This window comes from Lepisma saccharinum, chromosome 1 (assembly GCF_977018435.1).
Source record: "Lepisma saccharinum chromosome 1, izLepSacc3.1, whole genome shotgun sequence".
NCBI lineage: Eukaryota > Metazoa > Arthropoda > Insecta > Zygentoma > Lepismatidae > Lepisma > Lepisma saccharinum.
Window position 1 is genome coordinate 85,911,024 of NC_139229.1, and position 22,358 is coordinate 85,933,381.

General features: G+C 38.9%; 1 protein-coding gene across 1 annotated transcript in view; it reads right to left on the reverse strand.

The window, feature by feature from the left end:
• Window positions 1–21,505, reverse strand: part of Ide (Insulin degrading metalloproteinase) — a 73,213-nt gene extending 51,708 nt beyond the window's left edge. Inside the window, 3 exon segments of the mRNA XM_083134240.1 lie at window positions 992–1,199; window positions 11,598–11,779; window positions 21,426–21,505. Coding sequence (XP_082990366.1) covers window positions 992–1,199; window positions 11,598–11,751 — 362 coding nt within the window. The 5' untranslated portion in view covers window positions 11,752–11,779; window positions 21,426–21,505.
• Between the last annotated feature and the right edge of the window lie 853 nt (window positions 21,506–22,358).

Here is a 22,358-nt window from a genome sequence, read left to right on the forward strand (position 1 = left end):
ACTTCTGGTCGCCTTGTGTTTTGGCATTTTAAAACATCATCTCCACAGATAACTACCTACTTCATTTCACACATACAACAAAGCAAATTAGTACTGATTGACTCCTGCAAGATCTCAGGTGAAAAAAAGAAGGGGCGTGTTGGCGTCATTTAGTCCAAGTATGAGTCACCAACAGGTTGACTAGTTTGCTTACCCTGATAAAGGGAAATTTGGTATTTCCAAAGATTTTGACATCCCTTGAGACCCTCAAATCTCGTGAATACCACATTTCAGTCAGTTGAACATAAACAAAGGCTTACCTTCTCAATGTACGGAAAGTCAAAGGTGTGTTAAAAAATCTAAAGTAAGGAAAAATGAAACAATAGGCATTTTAGGCACAATTATACAAAATAGGCACTAACCCTCAAAATAGGCATTTATAGGCACTATAAAACTGCCTTTTCGGACTAGAAACACTATGAAACGAACTTTAACATTAAATCGTACGTTTTACCACAAAGGATTAAAAAAGGCAAATAGACAAAAATCCACACCCTAGACATGATCGTGATCAAAAGCAAGAATTGTCTTTATAATCATGAATTAGATGATGATCTAATGTATGGAAGCATATTTAGTTTAGTTGAAGCAACATAATATTTTTGTAAGTAATGATGTTGAAAATACACTGGATGCTCAAGTTTATGGTTTTCAGGGACCCAAGGTAAAAAAAAAAATCTCAAAATGTATAAATATAAAAACCAGATATATAAAAGTTGGGTCCCACTGTGTACAATAGTTCTATTTAGCACTATACTTTAAGAAAACATTATCAATTTCAAGTTTCCTGAAATTGTTCTTTCAAAATATAGTAACCTCACACTTTGCAAATAAAACCACATTGTTACTAAGTTATTGCATATTGTTTGTCAGTCATATCTTGTATCTGGACACTGGCTAAAAATATTATGTACATTCTAAAACAAAAATCTGAAAGTAAAAATATACCTACCTGTCAAGTGCCCCGGATAAGTGGTCAGGGACAACATCAAAGTAATAGTTTGTATGATCTGCAAAAGTACAGGCATTGCAACTTCCTCCATGCTCAGAAAGGAATTTGTGGTACTCATTCTCGGAGGGGTACTTTTCAGTGCCCAGGAACAGCATGTGCTCACAGAAATGAGCCAATCCTGGAAGGTTGTCTGGATCATTCATAAAACCTGCAACAAAATATTTATTTATTTATTTTACCTAAAGTTTCAGATACAGTACTGAATGACCATTTTACACTGAAACAGTAACAGCAGGAAAATAACAACAACAACAAAATAGAGTACAAGATGGCACTGAAAACAAATCAAAATTATACATATATCGTTAACAATTTTCTAAAACTTTGTTCTGGTAAGAATATGTCCATATTTGGAGGCAGGTTATTATATGAGTGAGGAAGCCTGTAGAAAAGAGACCGCTGTAGAAGGGAGAGCATTGTGGTGGGATTGTGAAAGAGCTTAACATTGCAGGTTGGCCGTGTGGGAACACGTAGATGAAATTTGTTGTGCAGAAATTCGGATTTAATTTTCCCATTCATGATTTTGTGCAAGAATTTTATGTCTGCTAATTCGCGACGAGTGTGTGGTGGTTGGATATTGAAGACAGACATAATATCTGTTTTCTGAAAGTGCCTTAGAGAAGGTATTCTGTGGCGAGCAATGGTGAGAAAAAAGTTGAGAACAGAATCAATCCGGGAAAAATTTGTTTTTGAAGCCATGGTCCAGATAGGAGAGCAGTATTCAAGAATGGGGGAGATAAGGGATTTGTAAAATATGCTGATTGATGATTGGTTTTGGATTTCAGTAAACCTGTACAGAAGACCGAGAAGACGCATTGCTCTTTTAGTAGTGTTCGTAATGTGCTCATTAAAGTTTAGTTTTTCGTCGATGATAAAACAGATCTTTTTGAGAGGAAACTTTTTTGATGGGATTGTTGTCAAGATAGTAAGCAGAATCGAGTTTGATCCTTCTTAGGGAAATGGTGAGGCAGGAGCATTCTTTAGGATTCAATTCAATACGTAGTAGATTACATTCGATTGATTTATTAATAGTGTGTGTTCTAATTCCACTTTATGCATAGTAAGGCTAATCGGGACTGAATCTACAGTTTAAAGTGGGTTCCGCACCACTATGTGCCTCCACCAGGTACCAAACCCGGGACCCCTTGATTACAAGGTAATGACATTACCACTATGCCATCAGAGAGGCTTTGTAGATTAATTTGATTTGTTATTTAGGATCATTTTTCTGCCACTTCTGGCTAATCACGACAATAAGGATGAATGATCATAGAAAGAAATTGAATGAAGGGGCACACACAACGAACACTCATGCCCAGACATGGATTTGAATCTGGAACCCCTGGTATCATAACATGCTGTGATAGAAAACCACTTTGTCACAGAGGTCGGTACAAAGTAGTAGAGGTAACATTTTAATGAGGTAATATAACAACAACAAAAAAAAGCGATCGAGGTATACCACTCGTAGAACACTTCTCTGTACACTGACTGATAGAGCATATCACTCAAGATTTGTTGTTACTATATAAAAATTGGCAAATACCGATGTAGTGGCTATTAATAGGTCACATCCATATTTGTAATAAACATAATTCATAGTTTTTATTTCACTGTTGTAAAATAAAAACTTTTTCCCCCTTTGAAAGTTGAATGAATAATAAACAAAACTATTTCATAAGACTGTCGAACACTTTTGTCACACTATGACCAATCAGCATTGGGCATACATGCCCACACACAAATAACCACAAGCCAACCTAAGTACAAGGGCCATTAGGTTGGCATCAGGGAAAGCTTGTGAGAGCTATTCTCCCAGAAATTTATACCCCCCAACCCCAATTAGGATCATGGTTCATGTTTAATAACCAGTTGTCACTCATGGGAGGGGTAGAAATGCTTTATTTATAAAGAACCAACCATTGTTAGGCTAACAGTAGCCATTTTGGAGAACAAAAACCATGTGCTCCAAATCACATGTTTACTAAATCTTTTATTCCTTACTGAAAATCAGAGATAACACTCACCCACAGGTAAAATAATGCCTAATTTATTAAAATTAAACTCATTTGCAATTATCTGGCATAACTAAGCCAGAAAAGCTGAAATAACACTTTTGTTTATGCTTCTTAAGCAATTGATAACTCTGCCATCTGGCGGGAGAAAGTGGCAACTCTCCCAAAGACAAGGAAAGATCTCAAAAGACTCCAGCTGGCCAATGAGAAGCCGCCAAGGCTGTGACGTCACAGAGGGGACTTTTCAGATGGCCTAGTGTGTTCTGAGCTTGCTAGTCAAGCTCACTTGGATTACAGACCCACCTGAGAGCAGGTCAGCTTGGAAGTTGCTGGTGAAATTCAGTGTGTGAATGGCCACATGTGCCAGCAACAAAGGATACATGAAGGGAAAAGGGATCTAAGGTCCTGTTACAGGAAACACAGGCCTAAGTGTGTGTGACCAAGTGGGATATTGTGTCCACAAGTGCATTTAAGGATCCCAGTGAAAATTCAGCAAAATAGCGAGTTTTGTGTCCCTCATCCCATGTGGAAATCCAAACCACATGGTCGGCAGGACTGACGCCATAGAAGCATCCAGAGGATATCAGTGAATATCCAAGTTGTCCTTAGCCATCCTTCCCAGAAAAGCCAGGAAAATTCATTTATCACCCCCCAAAGCCTTTGTTACACCAAGAAAGCACATAATCATAATTTTTTAGTGTGGTATATCACAAATTTGTCCATGTGTCGGGATGTGGCGATAAAGAGTGAAAAAGTGTGGGTAAAGCCCCAGGTTTGATTGATCTAGTATGAAAACGGCTGATATGTAAGTACAAAATCTCTTGTATATCTTTTTTTTTTGTGTCTTGTACAGTGAAGTGCTCATGTTTGGTGGTAGCTATGTCACAAGTGATGTTCTTTTCCATGAATAAATATGTCGTTTAAAGGTGTCTGACCTTCTATCATTTTAGTGAATCATAAGCCTATTAAGCCCTCCTCTAGTTACCGATTATTAAAGTTAGGCTAAAGTTCGTCTGTTGCTTAACAGATATCTCAGGGGATATCTGTTACTATACGGAACACCACACGTGGAATAGGGTCTGCGTGTGGCCGCGTAAAGCGTGGTTCTCTTTTGTTTTTGCTGTTTTTTTATATATTATATATTTAAAGTTAACCTTTTGTAAAACCAACTTTAAAGCAATATAATATACCACCCGTAAAAAGCAATCATCATTGCATCTCCCCTCATACGAGATTATGAGACTCAGAGGTAGCAGATTCACTACAATGGATACAAGGTCAAAGTCACTAGAACGGCCAGCCGGCCATATGTCATCCCCCAGTGGTAGTGGAGACTCCCAACTAGCCTTAATTATTGCCATGCTCAAAGACCAAGGGCAAAAGCTTGATAGTCAAGGGCAAAAAATTGATAGTCAGGGACAAAAGCTTGATAGTCAAGGGCAAAAAATTGATAGTCAGGGACAAAAGCTTGACAGTCAGGGAAGGGAGATCATTCAGGCATCAGCAGAGATGCATAGGAAACTGGAGGCTGTTCGTATGGAGTTCCAGGCCAGACTGGACTCCATCCACAACGTAACGACAAAAACGTCCGAAGCATTGGTTCGGTCGGTATCATCAAATACCGACAGGATCAGTAACGTAGAAATCAGATGTAACGAGCTGGAAAAACAGGTCAATAGGGACTATGTCCAGCTATCTGAACAAGTTAGTGAATTGAGGGAAATAGTGCAAGGGGTAAATGGCACAGACAACCAGACCACCGTAGCACAACTCCTAGGCAGGTTAGATGCTCTGGAGAACACTTGCAGGGAAATTGCCCGCAGTGATAGTGCCATCGCCATAGAAGATAGAATTCTTGAGCGATTGAGGAGGGAGATGCAGAACTGTATGGTTGAAGAACCTAGTTCGCACAATATCATCTCCGAGGGTCAGAGTGTTCCGCAGCCCACCCTTCCGCTATCAGCCAATAGTGAGGAGGGTCAGGCAACCGAACAGGCTAAAGATAGTGCAGCCCTCACGAAAATTTTGGCGTGCCTAGAGGGGTTGGAGAGGTACATTACTAAATCACCTGCTCCGGTAAACCCATGCACCAAGCCAAGTCCTCACCCAAGTAAAGAGTCTGCCGTCGGAACCACCAACCACTTGCACAAAATTCCCGAAGTCACTAGCAGAGGTCCAATGTCAGATCATAGTGGTGGGTATTCCTCCCCCCAAAGGTACCATGTTTCACATAACTTCTCGGAATCCTCATCCGGAGGTTCGGACACAGAATTCCGAAGCCAACGGAAAAGGAAAAACCGAAGAAGGCGTGAAAGTGCACCCAGGGTTAGGTTCTCAGACCTAAAACAACTGCCCACGTTTAGCGGTCAGGGAAATAATCTGGCCTCTGATTTCCTACAAGAATTTGAGAGGGATCTTGATCTTCTAGAAAAAGATCTGGAAGATGCCCTTAAAATAGTGTCGTATAGTCTGCGGGACGAGGCACGCCAGTGGTTCGAAAGGAACGAACACAAGTTCCGATCGTACGTGAACTTTAGGAAACAGTTCCTGAAGTACTTTCAAGGTGATGGGTGGAGGGCTTCCTCATTATCGAAAGCCCTTAATGGCAAATATAACCCTAACCTACATAGATCAATGCATAAATATTTTTGGAAACAGGTGAAGATGTTTAGACTGGCCTTACCAGAAATTGCAGACCACCAGATTTTTACGCATGTCATCCAACAGCTGCCACGTAGCTTAAGGGATCAGCTGGTTCTAGCCCCCTTTACCTCTTTACAGGCAGTGGCCAATTCCATACTCAGGTATGAAAGTGTACAGGCACCACAAAACCCTGAGAGGGATAGCACAAGGCATGCACGACTTCCATATGGGAGAACCACCCCTCACGTCAACCGGACGTACGTGAGTCGTGGGAAGGATGACACCAGTGGTCCATTAGATCCCGATAAAGCATACAGTAACCAGTATAGGCGTAGGGATAAGAATAGGTTTAAGGAACCCATCAGCGGGAAAAAAGGTAAAGGACCAAGAAGGGGTATAGAACCCGAGGATAGGAGTTCGTTAAGACCTCTCGGGTCCACAGAGCATATAGCTGAGGTGCATTCCGAAAGCCACAGTCAGGGAAACTAGATAGGCAACGTCCTGAAGTGGGGAGGGGCGATGCCGAACCTAGATTAAGCCCACCATGTTCAGCCCAGTGTAATCATCATCCAATCATTAAGGCTCATCAAGCCATTGGAGATTCAATGTTCTCTAGGCTAGCTCAAAAGAAGTTTGGTTACCCAGTCCAAAGGGACTATGACGGTAGATACCATGTAGGGCAATGTAAGTCGGGACAATCCTCTAGCCAGCTGCTCAGTGAACTCCGTCGTACTAAAAGTGTGCACGATAAAGTAGTGTTGATGATTGCAACAAATGACATGCTCCGAGGGGAAGACAGCGACCGAGTGCTGCGGAACCTCGAGTGCATAGTAGGGGTTCTTAAGAGGAAAGGTGCCAAGAAGATAATCATTCTGACACCTCCACCAATTCCCAGACTAGCTAAGGAAAATAGAGCTAAGTTCTGGGCAGGGTATGATTCTCTCCTAGGTAAAATTACCTCACTGGAGAACAAAGGTAATATAAGAGTGCTTGATGTTTCTTCCAAGTTTACTCACCAGGGTCAAGAATTAAATATGTCCTTATTTGAGGAAACCATGGGGTATGGCAGTTACAAAAGGCCTGACCTGGTTCACCTCAGCCCCAGGGGCATGGACGTGATTCTCAAGGCGTTAGATGAGGTACAGTGGTTTACCCAGCAACAGCCAGAGACCAACAAACGTCAGTCACCTCAACAATGGGAGGATGTAGACGCCATAATGCCATACACCCCACCGACGGGAAACTAGCCAACGCTGCTCTCGTAGGGGGTGATGGTGGCGAAGGTGAAGTAAAACCCCCCAGATTAGTAAATGTATCATTCCTTAACTTAGACGACTATGAGTCCATAGAAAAGGAACTGGTTAGGGATAATTGTAACAGTGCAGTACCCATTAATAATTTGTATTAATCAAGTAACATGTAATATTTTTAATGTTATACATTGTGTCAATGGGAGAAATATAAGTAACCAACATGTAAATAACATGAAGCTATGGAGATGTAGTCCCAAAGCATACAACCTGTACATCGACAAGCTCAAACTATTACATCCCGATTTAGCATCCAAAGTGCCTCAAAAATGCTAAGCAAAGTTGTGGATGGGGTTCAGCTCTGTCTGAATACAGAACAACCATTGTAAATAGTATATGGGACCTATATTTCATTTTTGTGCATTTTATATACTGTCAATGTTCTAATATATCTTATATTTAGAGTATCTTGCATTTATGTTGTCCTATTTGAGGGTAGGGTAAGAAATGTATCTCAGAGCTAAAAAATGCCAAAACAAAATTAGTACACATCTCCACTACCACCATGTTTGAGTAGGCCAAAGGTAAATGTCGACACAACCAAGGTACAGCCAAAGCCAAACATGGGAATTCACCACCAACACAGCCAGATTGTGTAAGTAACGGGGCAAGTGATAGTGTGCAGTGACCCATCACAAGTGTGCCACCATCCCAAAACACACAGGCTTAGGGGTGAAGAGCGATACATCGCAAGCAAGATGTTGGGAACTATCCACCATGCCCACTGAGGCACAGGAAGCATGGGGAGTATCCGAATAGTGGTTGTCACCCCCCAAGATTACCGAGCGGAAAGTAACAACCATGAAAACCAGGACATACCCATAGTGCGCATAGACAAGTGATATCCGAACCTACGTATAAAGAAAGTTAATGTGTGTATGCAGACTTAAATACAGTGTTCAAGGGCTTCTTTTTATAAATGTGTCTCTTTGGGACTAAGTGCTGAAAGGGTAGATTAATCCATCCCCTTCAAGGCAAAGAGAACAAACAGTGTTACAAATTACGTACGGTGACCGGAGTATCTTATATATATATGTATGTACATCTATATAAATTCTTTATCATAATGGGTAGTCAGGACTCAAGACACCCAAGAACTTTAATAGGAATGGAATAGGAGGCAGAAACTCTGTCCGCAATGTATTACAAATATTTTTAATATGTATATTTCCAAGAGTGCATCAATGTAGATGTATATGTCAAGTATGGTAATTTTCAACATGTCTATTACAGGAGTATGTTAATGTCAACATGCCACATCATTTCAAGTGTTTCTTTTAACAACATATGTGTAATTTAATTTTATATAGCCGTGAATGTTTATTTTTGTGTGTGTTTGCATAATAGTGTACTTGATACAGAGTCTGAAGAAGACCTTGCTAGAAGGTTGAAACGTTACGTTAGTTTATGTTTTTAATAAAATAAATTACTGCCTTGGTCAGCATATTTAGTTTTTCATAATCATGGAAACAAGGCTTAATGGAGTTATAATAGTGTATAAGGTTAGTGAGGGTAAAGAAAAACGAATCGCTTCTCGAATCCTTTTTCTTTTTCCCGAGGGGCCGGGATATGTATGACCAATCAGCATTGGGCATACATGCCCACACACAAATAACCACAAGCCAACCTAAGTACAAGGGCCATTAGGTTGGCATCAGGGAAAGCTTGTGAGAGCTATTCTCCCAGAAATTTATACCCCCCAACCCCAATTAGGATCATGGTTCATGTTTAATAACCAGTTGTCACTCATGGGAGGGGTAGAAATGCTTTATTTATAAAGAACCAACCATTGTTAGGCTAACAGTAGCCATTTTGGAGAACAAAAACCATGTGCTCCAAATCACATGTTTACTAAATCTTTTATTCCTTACTGAAAATCAGAGATAACACTCACCCACAGGTAAAATAATGCCTAATTTATTAAAATTAAACTCATTTGCAATTATCTGGCATAACTAAGCCAGAAAAGCTGAAATAACACTTTTGTTTATGCTTCTTAAGCAATTGATAACTCTGCCATCTGGCGGGAGAAAGTGGCAACTCTCCCAAAGACAAGGAAAGATCTCAAAAGACTCCAGCTGGCCAATGAGAAGCTGCCAAGGCTGTGACGTCACAGAGGGGACTTTTCAGATGGCCTAGTGTGTTCTGAGCTTGCTAGTCAAGCTCACTTGGATTACAGACCCACCTGAGAGCAGGTCAGCTTGGAAGTTGCTGGTGAAATTCAGTGTGTGAATGGCCACATGTGCCAGCAACAAAGGATACATGAAGGGAAAAGGGATCTAAGGTCCTGTTACAGGAAACACAGGCCTAAGTGTGTGTGACCAAGTGGGATATTGTGTCCACAAGTGCATTTAAGGATCCCAGTGAAAATTCAGCAAAATAGCGAGTTTTGTGTCCCTCATCCCATGTGGAAATCCAAACCACATGGTCGGCAGGACTGACGCCATAGAAGCATCCAGAGGATATCAGTGAATATCCAAGTTGTCCTTAGCCATCCTTCCCAGAAAAGCCAGGAAAATTCATTTATCACCCCCCAAAGCCTTTGTTACACCAAGAAAGCACATAATCATAATTTTTTAGTGTGGTATATCACAAATTTGTCCATGTGTCGGGATGTGGCGATAAAGAGTGAAAAAGTGTGGGTAAAGCCCCAGGTTTGATTGATCTAGTATGAAAACGGCTGATATGTAAGTACAAAATCTCTTGTATATCTTTTTTTTTGTGTCTTGTACAGTGAAGTGCTCATGTTTGGTGGTAGCTATGCCACAAGTGATGTTCTTTTCCATGAATAAATATGTCGTTTAAAGGTGTCTGACCTTCTATCATTTTAGTGAATCATAAGCCTATTAAGCCCTCCTCTAGTTACCGATTATTAAAGTTAGGCTAAAGTTCGTCTGTTGCTTAACAGATATCTCAGGGGATATCTGTTACTATACGGAACACCACACGTGGAATAGGGTCTGCGTGTGGCCGCGTAAAGCGTGGTTCTCTTTTGTTTTTGCTGTTTTTTGATATATTATATATTTAAAGTTAACCTTTTGTAAAACCAACTTTAAAGCAATATAATATACCACCCGTAAAAAGCAATCATCATTGCTTCTCCCCTCATAACACATATATATTATCTTGCTAAATCCACTCTAACTGGTGGTTAGTTCAGGAAAAAAATTCTAAAATTATACAGCTACTTACTTCTTTTGTCACAGAAACACATACTTTGTTATTATTAGGGGCCGGATTTTTTCATATTTGCATGTTTTTTTCCCCTTTGGGAAAATTTGTATTCTTTCGTGTGTATTTGAGCTTATTTGGCATATACGGTAAAACTTGAGTTGACTGGTTTAACGAAAGTCTGGATTAACTGAAATAACCTAAAAGAACAACACACGTGGTGTATTTAAAGGGCATAGGCCTAGATACACTATACAGTAAAGTAAAATCTAAAGCAATACGACAATGCAGTGCTTCTAGCCACATTTAAAAACCTTGCATCTGCTTTTTTTTCTTTTGTCTTTTGCCTGTCCGGATTAATGGTAGTCCAGCTTATCGGGGTCCAGATTAACGAGGTTAGGTAGTAATTTAATGCAGTCCTCTATTTCAAGTGTGTGTCTTCCATTTTATTGTCTATTGCGTCAAGAGTAACCTATATAGTCCTAGTTGGATCAAGGGCATTCTGTAATGGAAACTACACTTGTCGCAAAGATCACCCTCCCACCAATCACTGACATCAAAAAGAAATGAGTCACAGTTCCAGGCGCAAGTGACAGCAGGGTGGCCTTACTTGTTGGATAGCTTTTGATATGTTATCTTCATACATCTGTGCTAGTGCATGTCTCTGAGGTATTTCCTCCTCTGCAACTAGTTATTTTCTTCATTGTAAACAATCTTTATCCATAAAAATACATGGCAGAAATGCAGCACTTTTTCTCTACCCACATTGACCAATTATATTAGCAAACATCGCTGGAAATGTTGGTCTGTAGTAGGTAGTGGCGTGCCCAGGATTTTTGAATGAGTGGTGTTACGTACACTTTCCTATTAGTGAACCCTCATTTTGCTATCTTTTCCTGTCTTTGACGTTCCTTTTTTGGGGGGGAGTACTGAGCCAAAAGGGCAAGGGGAGGGGCTATGACCCCCCCCAACCCCATCTTTGGCATGCCAATTTTTGTAGGCAAGAACTGCTTCAAACTTAAAATTATGTGGGCAGCAGCATGCTCCTCGGGGAGTGTGAGGGTATTGGTGGAGTCATAAAGCATGAGTAGATAGTAATACACAATTTTTAGGATGCCTTTTTAAAATTTATAGTGCCTGTTTTTAATGCACATTTTTGCCTTTTTTAGTGCATATAAATCCGCCCTCTATTTATTAGATATTGCAAAAATCAATGCGAAAATTTTCTTTTCTGAACAAAAGAATGGCAAATTTTAATAAATTGAGTCTAGTCTTGCATCAATTTTTTTATTTCCTAATATCTCCACAAGCCAAAGGTTGTCTGGATCATTCATAAAACCTAGAACAAAGTAGGAGAGACATGAAAAACCACACTTAACATATGAAACATTGCAAGTGTTATCTTACCAACATGTACATCCAGTGCTGCAGCTGATTTGTCTGTGTCCGGGTCACTAACCAACAATACTTTCATGTCATTTTTAAGTTCCAATCCTCTGTACAGTCTCTTATCTTCCTTTGATTTGATGATATCATCCACACGTAATTTGACTTCTCCCATGGCTGCACTGTAATGCCTCACTAGAGACCTGAAAGCAAAACAACCATCATAGCAACAAACCTATTAAATGTAAAATTATAATAATAATGTTAGTTTTATTTTCTAAAGTCTATTTTATGAATTCAGAGGTGATCAGGGTTATAGTAATGTAGATACAAAAAGTATGGCTTTCAATGTACCCTACAATAACTGACTAAATATAATTTATATGATTTAGAACACAGGCATGATTATTTAGTTTTACTTCACAGAGAAATAGAAAGAAGCACTTATGGTTCATACTTATGCATAGTCAGCAAATATAACTTGATTACAGGTGTGTATATTAGGCTAGCTAGGCTATATGTGAAACCTAGACTAAATACAGGAAATAATCGACTAACACATGTGACTGATGTTTCACTCTCAAATAACAACCGTGGGGGAAAATAGTAGTTTATGGGCACCTTTATTTTAAGCTATCACCAGGCTTTCAGTATTATTCTTTTAATATTTGCATGGTTTTTAGCCCAAGGGCTGAACAGGGATATCCTCATTTTACCATGGAGATAAAACCTTACAGGGATGCCAATTTGCTAACCAACATGGGATTTTTCCCAGAAGGGAAATTGTCCTCTGGGCCAAGAACAACACTGTCCCATTGAACACATTCAGAAGCAAGAGGTCGCTCTCAGCTTTTTTCAACCAACCACACAGTGACATAATTAACGAACTATTGACGAAACAATTTACTCAGCTTTTGTGTGAGGATAAGCTTCAAATCGTGAAGAAATGCAGGCCTCTGGCATCCCAAAGAAGAGAAGAATGGATTTGATTTTTGTTATTTAGAGTCACTTTTCTGCCACTTTAGCTAATTCCGACAATGAGAATGAGTGACAATACCTAAGATGAAATTCATTTCATTTGATTTTCTTTATTTTACTTCGCTTTTTGTGCCACTTTTGGCTAATTTGCGAAAATGGGGATGAGTGATGATATGATTAAATTGATGAATGGACACTCACAAATACCCATGCCCAGGCCAGGATTCGAACCCGGAACCCCTGGCGTCGTAGCGCGATGTGCTAACCAGTCCGCCACAGGGGCCGGCAAGATGAAATTCATGAAGGGACATTCACAAAGTATAACCATGCCCAGACCTGGATTTGAACCCAGGAACCCTGGTATCGTAGTACGCTGTACTAATAACTAGGGCAAGGGTTTTTATGACCTAAAAATCACCAAAATATGCAAAATAAAATATGCTCCTATGACCTAAAATTTTACTATATACCTAGTCGTATCATAAATACTGACACAAAGTTTGAGGTATTGTGTACAACCGGTTTTCAAGGTCGCGGCCAACCTTCCTGTGCAAGAGGCTGGAGTGGGCCATTGTGAGTTGATCTGTCATAGAGGAAGTGTGTTCCTAAAAGTGCAGCTATGGAGTGGGGCGATTACGAAAATCGTGTGGCAGTAATAGCGCTTCATAAAGTGGGTCAAACAGCCCCCATGATATTCAGAACATGTAAAAAGTTGAATATCAGCAAATCTTTCATGTATCGGACCATCAAGCGATTCACGGACAGTTGATGATCGCCCAAGGCAAGGCCGCCCACGCAGCGTACGAACCAAAAAGTTAGTGCAAGCAGTAGCAGCCCGTATTCGGAGAAATCCTGTACGAAAGCAGGCAGTGCTTGCTCGTGAGCTGAACATTCCCAAAATGTCAGTGTCTCGTGTGTTAAGAAGTGACTTGGGGTTGAAGGCTTACCGGCGAAGTACAGGTCACTTCCTCAATGCACGTCTGAAAGAGCAGAGGGTGATAAAAGCAAAACGCCTCCTGCAGCATTACGCCAACAATGGCCACAGGAAAATTCTTCTCACAGATGAAAAGATATTCAACATTGAGGAAACTTTCAATTGCCAAAATGACCGGGTGTATGCGTCAACATCCCACGAAACTTGGGAGAAAGCCCCAAAGATCTAGACAGGTTATCATCCGGCCTCAGTCATGGTTTGGTGGGGCACCACCAAGCTGCATTTTTGTGAAAAAGGGGTGAAAACGTCAGCCAGAGTGTACGAAAATACTGTGTTGAACTCTGTTGTGAAGCCTTTGAGTGACACTTTGTTCAGGAACCAACATTGGACCTTCCAACAGGATTCCGCACCAGCCCATAAGGCACACTCTACCCAGGAGTGGCTCAAGAGCAATGTCCGGGACATTGCTCCAGCTGATTGGCCTGCTAGCAGCCCTGACCTCAACCCGTTAGACTACAAATTGTGGTCAGTGCTTGAGGGCATGGTCTGTACGAGGAGGCATGCCAATATTGACAGTCTGAAACGGTCCCTGGTGAAGGCAGTGGCGACTTTCCCTACAGAGACAGTGCGTATTGCTGTAGATGAGTGGCCGCAGACTTCAGGCCTGTGTGAAGGCCAAAGGTGGCCATTTTGAAAAATGATTGGTGTTATGTGTTCGTTAGACCTGTAAGTAACCTATACAATCAGGACATTAAAGTATCTTTAACACTTTCATTATAATTCACTTTCAATGTTGTCAGTATTTATGATATGACTAGGTATGCACTAAAATTTGAAAAATATGCCCTTATAACTAGACTGTTTCAAACATCAATATCTAACTTATGCTCAAATGTTTCCATATGCAAACTATTTTTTGTTCACTTTATGGGCCCTGATGAGTTGAAATGCACAATGAATACTTCCTGTAAATTTTCAATTAAAAATGAAAAAGATTTTGCTGGTTAAAAAAAAAAAAAAAAAAAAGCCCCTCGAGTGATAATGGGAGTAAGAACGAATCCACTTGGAAAATTACTGTATATTTCTTGAAAAAGTGAAAATATGCTGAATATGACCAAAAATCCATCAAAATATGCTTTATCATGTAGAAATGGACAAATATGTCAAAATATGCCCTTAAAAAGCACCTTAATTCAATTAGTTTCTTCACAACATGAATTTCTATATATTTAGGGAACACATCACCCTTACCAAAAAAAAATATGCCAAGTCATAAAAATCCTAGATTGAGGCCGCGGTGGCTCAGTGGGTAACGCGTCTGACTACCATGCTAAAGGTCCCGGGTTCGATCCCCGGCCGGTTCAAATCCGGGAACTTTTCTAACGGTGGAAGCGGCCCCGGCGCCTACCCAGCGTCGAATAACATGGGTACCTGGGGGAAACCCTGGGGGGTAAAGGCGGTCAGAGGCGTGATGCTGATCACATCACCCCCACTCACGACCGGATCAAGAAAGTATGGGGCGTTACCCCCACACCCCCTATACGCCTTCATGGCGTGGTGCTAAGCACAGGGGAACACTTTACTTTACTTTTTACATAAAAATCCTAGGCCTACTAATAACTATTTTACCACAGGGGTCAGTAAGAGAAGAATAGAGTTCCTGTTCAAATGAAATATTCCAGGTAAGAAGTTTATTATGTATTTTATACTCACACATAGGTTAACATAAATATTTCACAACATGGGCCTCTATATTTTATAAATAACCATGAAATACTCGAAATCCTTTCCTCACTGTTTCTATATTAATGAAACAGTGACTTTTTTATAATTATTTGTAAATTGTAAGGTACATGTTTTTAATCACAATGTCACTGGCCTAATATATCCATTTAAACAGATATACGACAAACACTACATGGCTACTTGCATGTGGCAACACCAGCTCATATTTTACTTTTCATTTATTGTTCCGTAAACGAGTACCAGAATTGCTGTCAAGGGTGTGTTGAGATTTATGCCATGCATTGTGTACTTCTCTGACTATTGATTAAATATAAAAATTACAAAATGACCCTAGACAGATATCTTCCATAAACACCAAGTATACAGTGTTTTTCAAAAGTTGTGCAACCCAAACTTTGAAAATTTATATCATGAAAAATGTAAGAGATATTTACACTGGGTTTGCTGCATTATAAAGTCTCATCCATTGAGATATTTTTCAATGCTTAACATTATCAGTTCACTCCATACAGAAAATTAAATAAATTAATAACTGGCAGAAGGCAGCGTTACAATTTTTCCAGAAATGCACTTTTGAGTGACAAAACTACGTAAGAAATTATCAAGAGTCATAATTAGACATCTGATGACTGATGTCATGCAAATCTGTCATTTGTGACCAATAATGATCATGTGCAGGATTTGATAAATTTATGACTGGCGATTTTATGGGTTGAGTGAAAAAGTGCCATATCTCCATAGCTGGCAACACTAGCAGGTCAAAATTTTGTCAACAGACGCACACAAAATGTGTTCCCATTGCTCAATTTGTCCTCTCACTTTATTTTTCGATGCAAAAGGTACAGAATAGAATTTTTCCACCACTAGTTCATCATCCACTAACTTGATATCATACCCAAAGTTACTACAAGTACCTGGTTGATATGAAAAAAACATCTATTAGAGGAGATAACATTGCCTAACAACTCTACTTTTTGCTTACTAGTTAACTCTTCAGAAAGTTGTATTTGTTCCCGCAAATCATCCATTGTAGCATCTCTTTGGTCTTTAACTTTCTAGTTGGCAACACTTCAGCTCTAATTTCTGCACGTTTCAAACAATCATCTCTCTCCACTTGCACACGACTCACATTGGCGTTCTAGTCACATTATTCCTCTTCATATTGTTTGGGTAAAAACTTAAAAACGGTTCTGCTAACTTCTTTTCTTGAAAGTCTAACACCCTTTCTACCGTAAACAAAAAATCGCATCCTAATATTACTGTTAGACTAAGATCTTCAACAACTACAAACTCAATCAATAATTCAGTTCCTTCCAGGCCAAGTACAGTCACTGTTTTTCCTAACACTCTACATTTCTTTTTTCCTGTGTAGTCTATCAAAGCTAAATTATCTACTTTTGTTAATGTAGGTCTTGTGACCTCAGATGTGACCTTTCTCCATGTCTTCTCGGACATTATCGAAATTTGACTCCTGGAGTCTACTAAAAATGTTATTTCAAGTTTATTGACCTTAGCTTTCACACACACTGAATGTTCTGTTCAAAATGTCTTCACTAAATGCACTATCTTCATCCAAATAAATCTTCATACCACCTCACATCAATTTCACACACTTGTAACAACCTCTTTTCAAAAAGCTCCTCAAATTCTCTCATTGCCACCTCGTTCCAATGCACCAAGTCCTTGCAACAATTATAACCATTTCCCATTGTCTTCATCTAAGTAAATTTCTCCATTTTCCTTCAAAAAAAATTATCCAGATGGAGGATGCAAACTTTTTCTCTTTATCCCAACTCTTTAATCACTCTGTTAAAAAATGGAAGTTTTTCCAATGACCATCACTACTATCATCCTCCACTGCAGACACAGGAGGAACAGTACACAAAACAATCTCTTCACACTTATTCTCTAATAAGTCTACTAATTCAACGTATGACTCCTTAAAATCTTCCTTCTTCCCTCATCTTAAGATATCATTAGTACCAAATAAAACTAGCACTTTATCAAACTTCATACTATTTTCTGCTTTCTTTAATGTTTCTAACAGTTCACCAACTTTACACCCACTCTCACACAAACAGACATATCATCTTCCTTCTCCATTGAATTTCACAGTTCATTTTAACACTGTAATTCCACCAATAACACAATGAGTATATAGTTACTCATATTCCAGTTTTTATACACAGTAAAATATAAAAGATTTTTTTAAATCATACATTACATTAACAACCATTTATTTTGAGAACAGTTGACTTCAGATAACTACAATGATCATTGCTAGTCTACAATTTACTATCCGAGTATAACAGGCTTCAACTTACACACACAATCTACTTTCACTTATACCAAGACAAAACCACTTTCTCATTACATTTAATTAAAAAGAAAAATCTTTGCATTCTTATCCTAAAAATTAACTTTTCTACATATTACTACTTATACACACAATTACACTACACTATTTTTTAATATTTTTTAAACCAATCGATTGCTAAATATTCATCAAACCTTTATTGTATGATCAAAAATAGTACTACCAAAATTCAACTGTCACCTGAAAAGTTTCTTTCTTTCCAGATTTAGCTTACTACATTAGTAACATTCAATTTTTGACAGTACTCATTTTTCTTTTCCCTGGAACACATCTATGACTTAAGGTTTTCTACATGTGGGTCACATACCAATTTCCCAGTATCACAATCTATTAAATCAAGAACTCCAATTCTAGTTTCTTTCAAAAAATAATATGGACCTTTAAACAAATCAAAATATTTTGCAATCTTTTTATCAATTAAAGAACTATGCTTATGAGTAGGGCCCGAGACTTTATGTCCTATAAAACTGTAAAATATGTAGGTAATTATGTCATAAAAATGGAAAAAAATATGTCACAAAAATGCAGAAATATTCTCAGCAAAGCCAAAAATATGCACAACAGTACTTTCGAATTTCTCATTACATGGGAAGTCAGTTTCTTCCAGGGAAAATCGATTAGGGTGGGGATGGGGTATTAATTGAAGTAAGAATTCCATTAACTGAAGAATGTAGTGGGAAAATACTGAAAAATATTGTGAGGTTCAGTACAATTATCCTAAGTTCCATTTACTATTATGTCAGATTTACACCTCTGTGGAAATTGTGTGGTGGATCTGTCTTGCAGCTACTTGGGCAAAGGCTTGTTTTCTCGCCTGCTCCAGAGATAAGCGTGGTTCAAACAACAAGTGAGCTTGAAACTTCCATACTTGATTGCCGATAAAGCAGGAACTGTAATATACCGAATGTTATTTTTTTACTTTTGACTGATTGTTGTGAGAAGAGGAAAAAAAAGGTAAAGAAATTAGAACAATTGAAACTTGTTTATGGTGATTCCCATGTCTGTACAACAATGACGGAGAACATTTTCATGAATAATGTTTGCAGGGATATCAATTGTTGGAAGGATAAAGAAAAGGTATTATTATTACTAGTTGGCAAAAAAATTTGACATCTGCTCTTAATTTCTTTGTTCGTAACTACCTGCCATTGATAATATAAACCAGGGTCGCCATAAGGGGCGTGCGATGCGTGCCCCCACACAGGGCCTCGTGCATTGAGGGGTATCGCACTTCCGAGATATTTATATAATATTGAATATTTTATTCCCAATTTTGGTACCGGGTCTGATGCCCGGTGGAGGCACATAGTGGTTCGGAATCCACTTTAAACTGTAGGTCCAGTCCTGATTAGCCTTACTGTGCATAAAGTGGTCTTAAAACACCAAATCAATCAATCAATTTATTCCCATTCATTTTTTGTGCAAACGTGAACGATTTAGAATAGAAGAAAGAAAAGAAAAGGAATCTATATGAGGGTCGCTATTTATATTTTGAGCCTTGGCAACACTGATTGAAGTTAGGCGCGATTTGACGTTTGCACGGAATCGTCTGGCATTATTGACCATAACGTCCTTCAAATGTTTTGTCAATAGCATCATTTGTGTTGTTTATGTTGTCTTGGAGATTGCGCGACAACAATAAAATGGAATTAATTTTCGTGCGATGATTTTTTACGATTTTCGCCATGGATTATCAAGACAAGAGAGCATCGATCAACTTACTTCCACATTTGGCGATGAAGCCCCATCCTTTGCCACTGTGAAACGCTGGTATAACGAATTTAATCGTGGCCGCCATTCGCTCACCAACGAGATTCGCGAAGGTCATCCAAAATCAGTTGTTGTTCAAGAAAACATTGATGCTGTGCAAAACATAATACTGCAAGATCGTCATGTGACATACTGTGAGATTGAGGCAACCATAGGCATTAGTTCCACCAGCATATATAAAATATTACATGATCATTTAGCTGTGAGAAAGGTATGTTCTCGTTGGATCCCACACAATTTGACAAAAACTCAAAAAGACGCTCGCGTCAATTGGTGCAAAACAAATGCTCAATAAATACAATTGTGGTGCTTCAAAAGACGTATATAAGATTGTAACAGGTGACGAATCATGGATATATGCATATGAGCCGGAACGTAAAAAGCAGTCGACTGTATGGGTGTTTCAAGATGAACCCAATCCAACAAAAGTTGTTCGCGCTCGAAGCACATCGAAACAAATGGTCGCCTGCTTTTTCGGGAAAACTGGTCATGTGGCAACTGTGCCTTTAGAGGAACGTAGAACGGTCAACTCTGAATGGTACACAACAATTTGTTTGCCAGAGGTCTTCAGTCAAATACGGAAAACAAACAAACGCCGTCGAATCATTCTTCATCAAGATAATGCCAGCTGTCACACATCTCGTCTAACAACCCACTTTATGAACAGTCAAAAAATCGAATTGATGGGTCATCCGCCGTACAGTCCTGATTTGGCACCCAATGACTTCTTCTTGTTCCCGAATGTCAAGAATAAATTGCGTGGACAACGATTTTCGTCGGCAGAAGATGCCGTTGATGCGTTCAAACACCATATTATGGAGGTGTCTCAAGAAGATTGGAAAAACTGCTTTGACAAATGGTTTGAACGAATGCAAAAGTGTATTGACCATAAAGGAGAACACTTCGAAAAACAATAAAGCAGTTTTCAATGCCAAATTCCTGTTTTTTCATTGTTAGGCTCAAAATATAAATAGTGACCCTCGTATTAGAGATAGAAATCAATATAAATAAGCTTACGTAGTGTAGAAAAATAAAACAATTTTCAAACAACGCAGGCTGCAAGGTGCATGCCTGCTGTGTCCGAAAGAACGCAGTTGAATTTCTTGTTTGTAACCACAACCTTCGACCGATTTCCTGCCATAAACTTATTCAGTGTTTTGCAAGGAAAGAAAGGTGTCTATATTTCACTTCTGAAAATATAAGTATGGTTCGCACAGGGCCTTGCTATTTCCTAACGACAGCCCGGATATAAACTATCAGTTGCACTAAAAGTACGAAGAATATATTATAAAATAACTGATTATATGCAAGACAATTACAAAATTATACAGAAATGTGTCTTATTATGAGAAAATTGAAGAAATATGTTGTAAATATGGTAAATTGGTAAAATATGTCAAAACATGCCTTATCAAGTTCATCTATTTCGGCTGATTTTCACCAGATATGTAAAGATCTTACCCCAGTATTCGATCTGATGCCAAATAAAAAATATGTTATAGCATAAAGTCCCGGCCCCTACTTACGAGTTTTCAAAAATACTAAATCACCTTCTACAATTTCAGTTCTACCTGCATCTTTTTTAGCATGTTTATCTACAAATTTCTGTCTCTTCTCACAGGTTTTGACTATAACCATTCTTAGTTTATTAGTCCGGTAACATCATTTTCATTTTAGATTCCAAACATGGCTTTCAAACTTCCATAAATCTGTTCATTTAAATGTACTGACACAGGAGCTTCTCCTAAAGTTTCATTGATGGAATAATTCAACACATTAACTAACATATAAAGGCCAATCTATGCACGTCTTCACAATATAATCCCATCAGTCTGTTAATCTCCTGGTGAGCACATTAGGATGATAACTGCAACAGTAATAAATCCCTACACCAAACTCTTTCCTTTTCTATTTGAACTGTTAGCTAACAAAACAAGACCCTCTATCACAAATCAATCTTTTTGGTATATCAAAGTAACAATTAAACAACAAATCCAGAACTTTTTTTGTAGTAGTGTATGGTATTGCATAAGCAACTAAATACCTAGAAAAACCATCTAACACTGTTAACAAAATTTTCTCTCTATGAGGCCCAGTAGGCAACTGGCCTTGTAAATCTACAAATACTTGCTTGATCCCTCACATTATTAAACAGATGCATACCTAATTCAGCTTTAACAGGATGTTTATCTGGTTTAGTTTTAGCACAGATAACACAGTCACTGATCCAATTCCTCACATCTGTCTGTTCATTACTTTATCAACTCCAAAATACCCACATTCATCATAAGCCTTAATCACATCAGCTGCAAAGAAACAATCGTTGTGCCATTATCAGTTCCACTTTCGGTTCTTATTTCATCATTCACTATCCACATGGGGATCTCCCCGATGGTGCAGTGGTAGCGTCGTCGCCTTGTAATCAAGGGGTCCCGGGTTCGATACCTGGTGGAGGCACATAGTGGTTTGGATCCTACTTTAAAGTGTAGGTCCAGTCCCGATTAGCCTTTCTGTGCATAAAGTGGACTTAAAACACCAATTCAATAAACAATAAACTATCCACATGGCTCTTCCACTAAATGTCTTTTTTGGACTAGCTTGGATTGTGTTAGTCTTTAAAAATTTGACAATTAGCTGGCACATTTCTCGGTAGTTGATTTCCTTCCCTGTTTCTTTTTAGATCTTCATGTCTTCTCCCAAAATATTCATTTTTTCGAGGTGGCGGCCAGAAACAAGCTCACTGTGGAAATCGCCCTGGTCCTAGATTAGAAGGTCCACGTCCATTATTTCCCACTGGAGAAGCTCTATTTTGCCTATCAAAATTTATATTTACAAGAGTGTTTCTTTCCACTTCTACATTTCTGACATCAAATCTCCCTTCCTTCTGCCTGGTTCCTCTCACTTCCACTTTTCTATCTTCCATCATTCTTTGTCCTGTGTTTTTCTGTCCAGCTGAATTCAAAGTTTTGCATTTTGC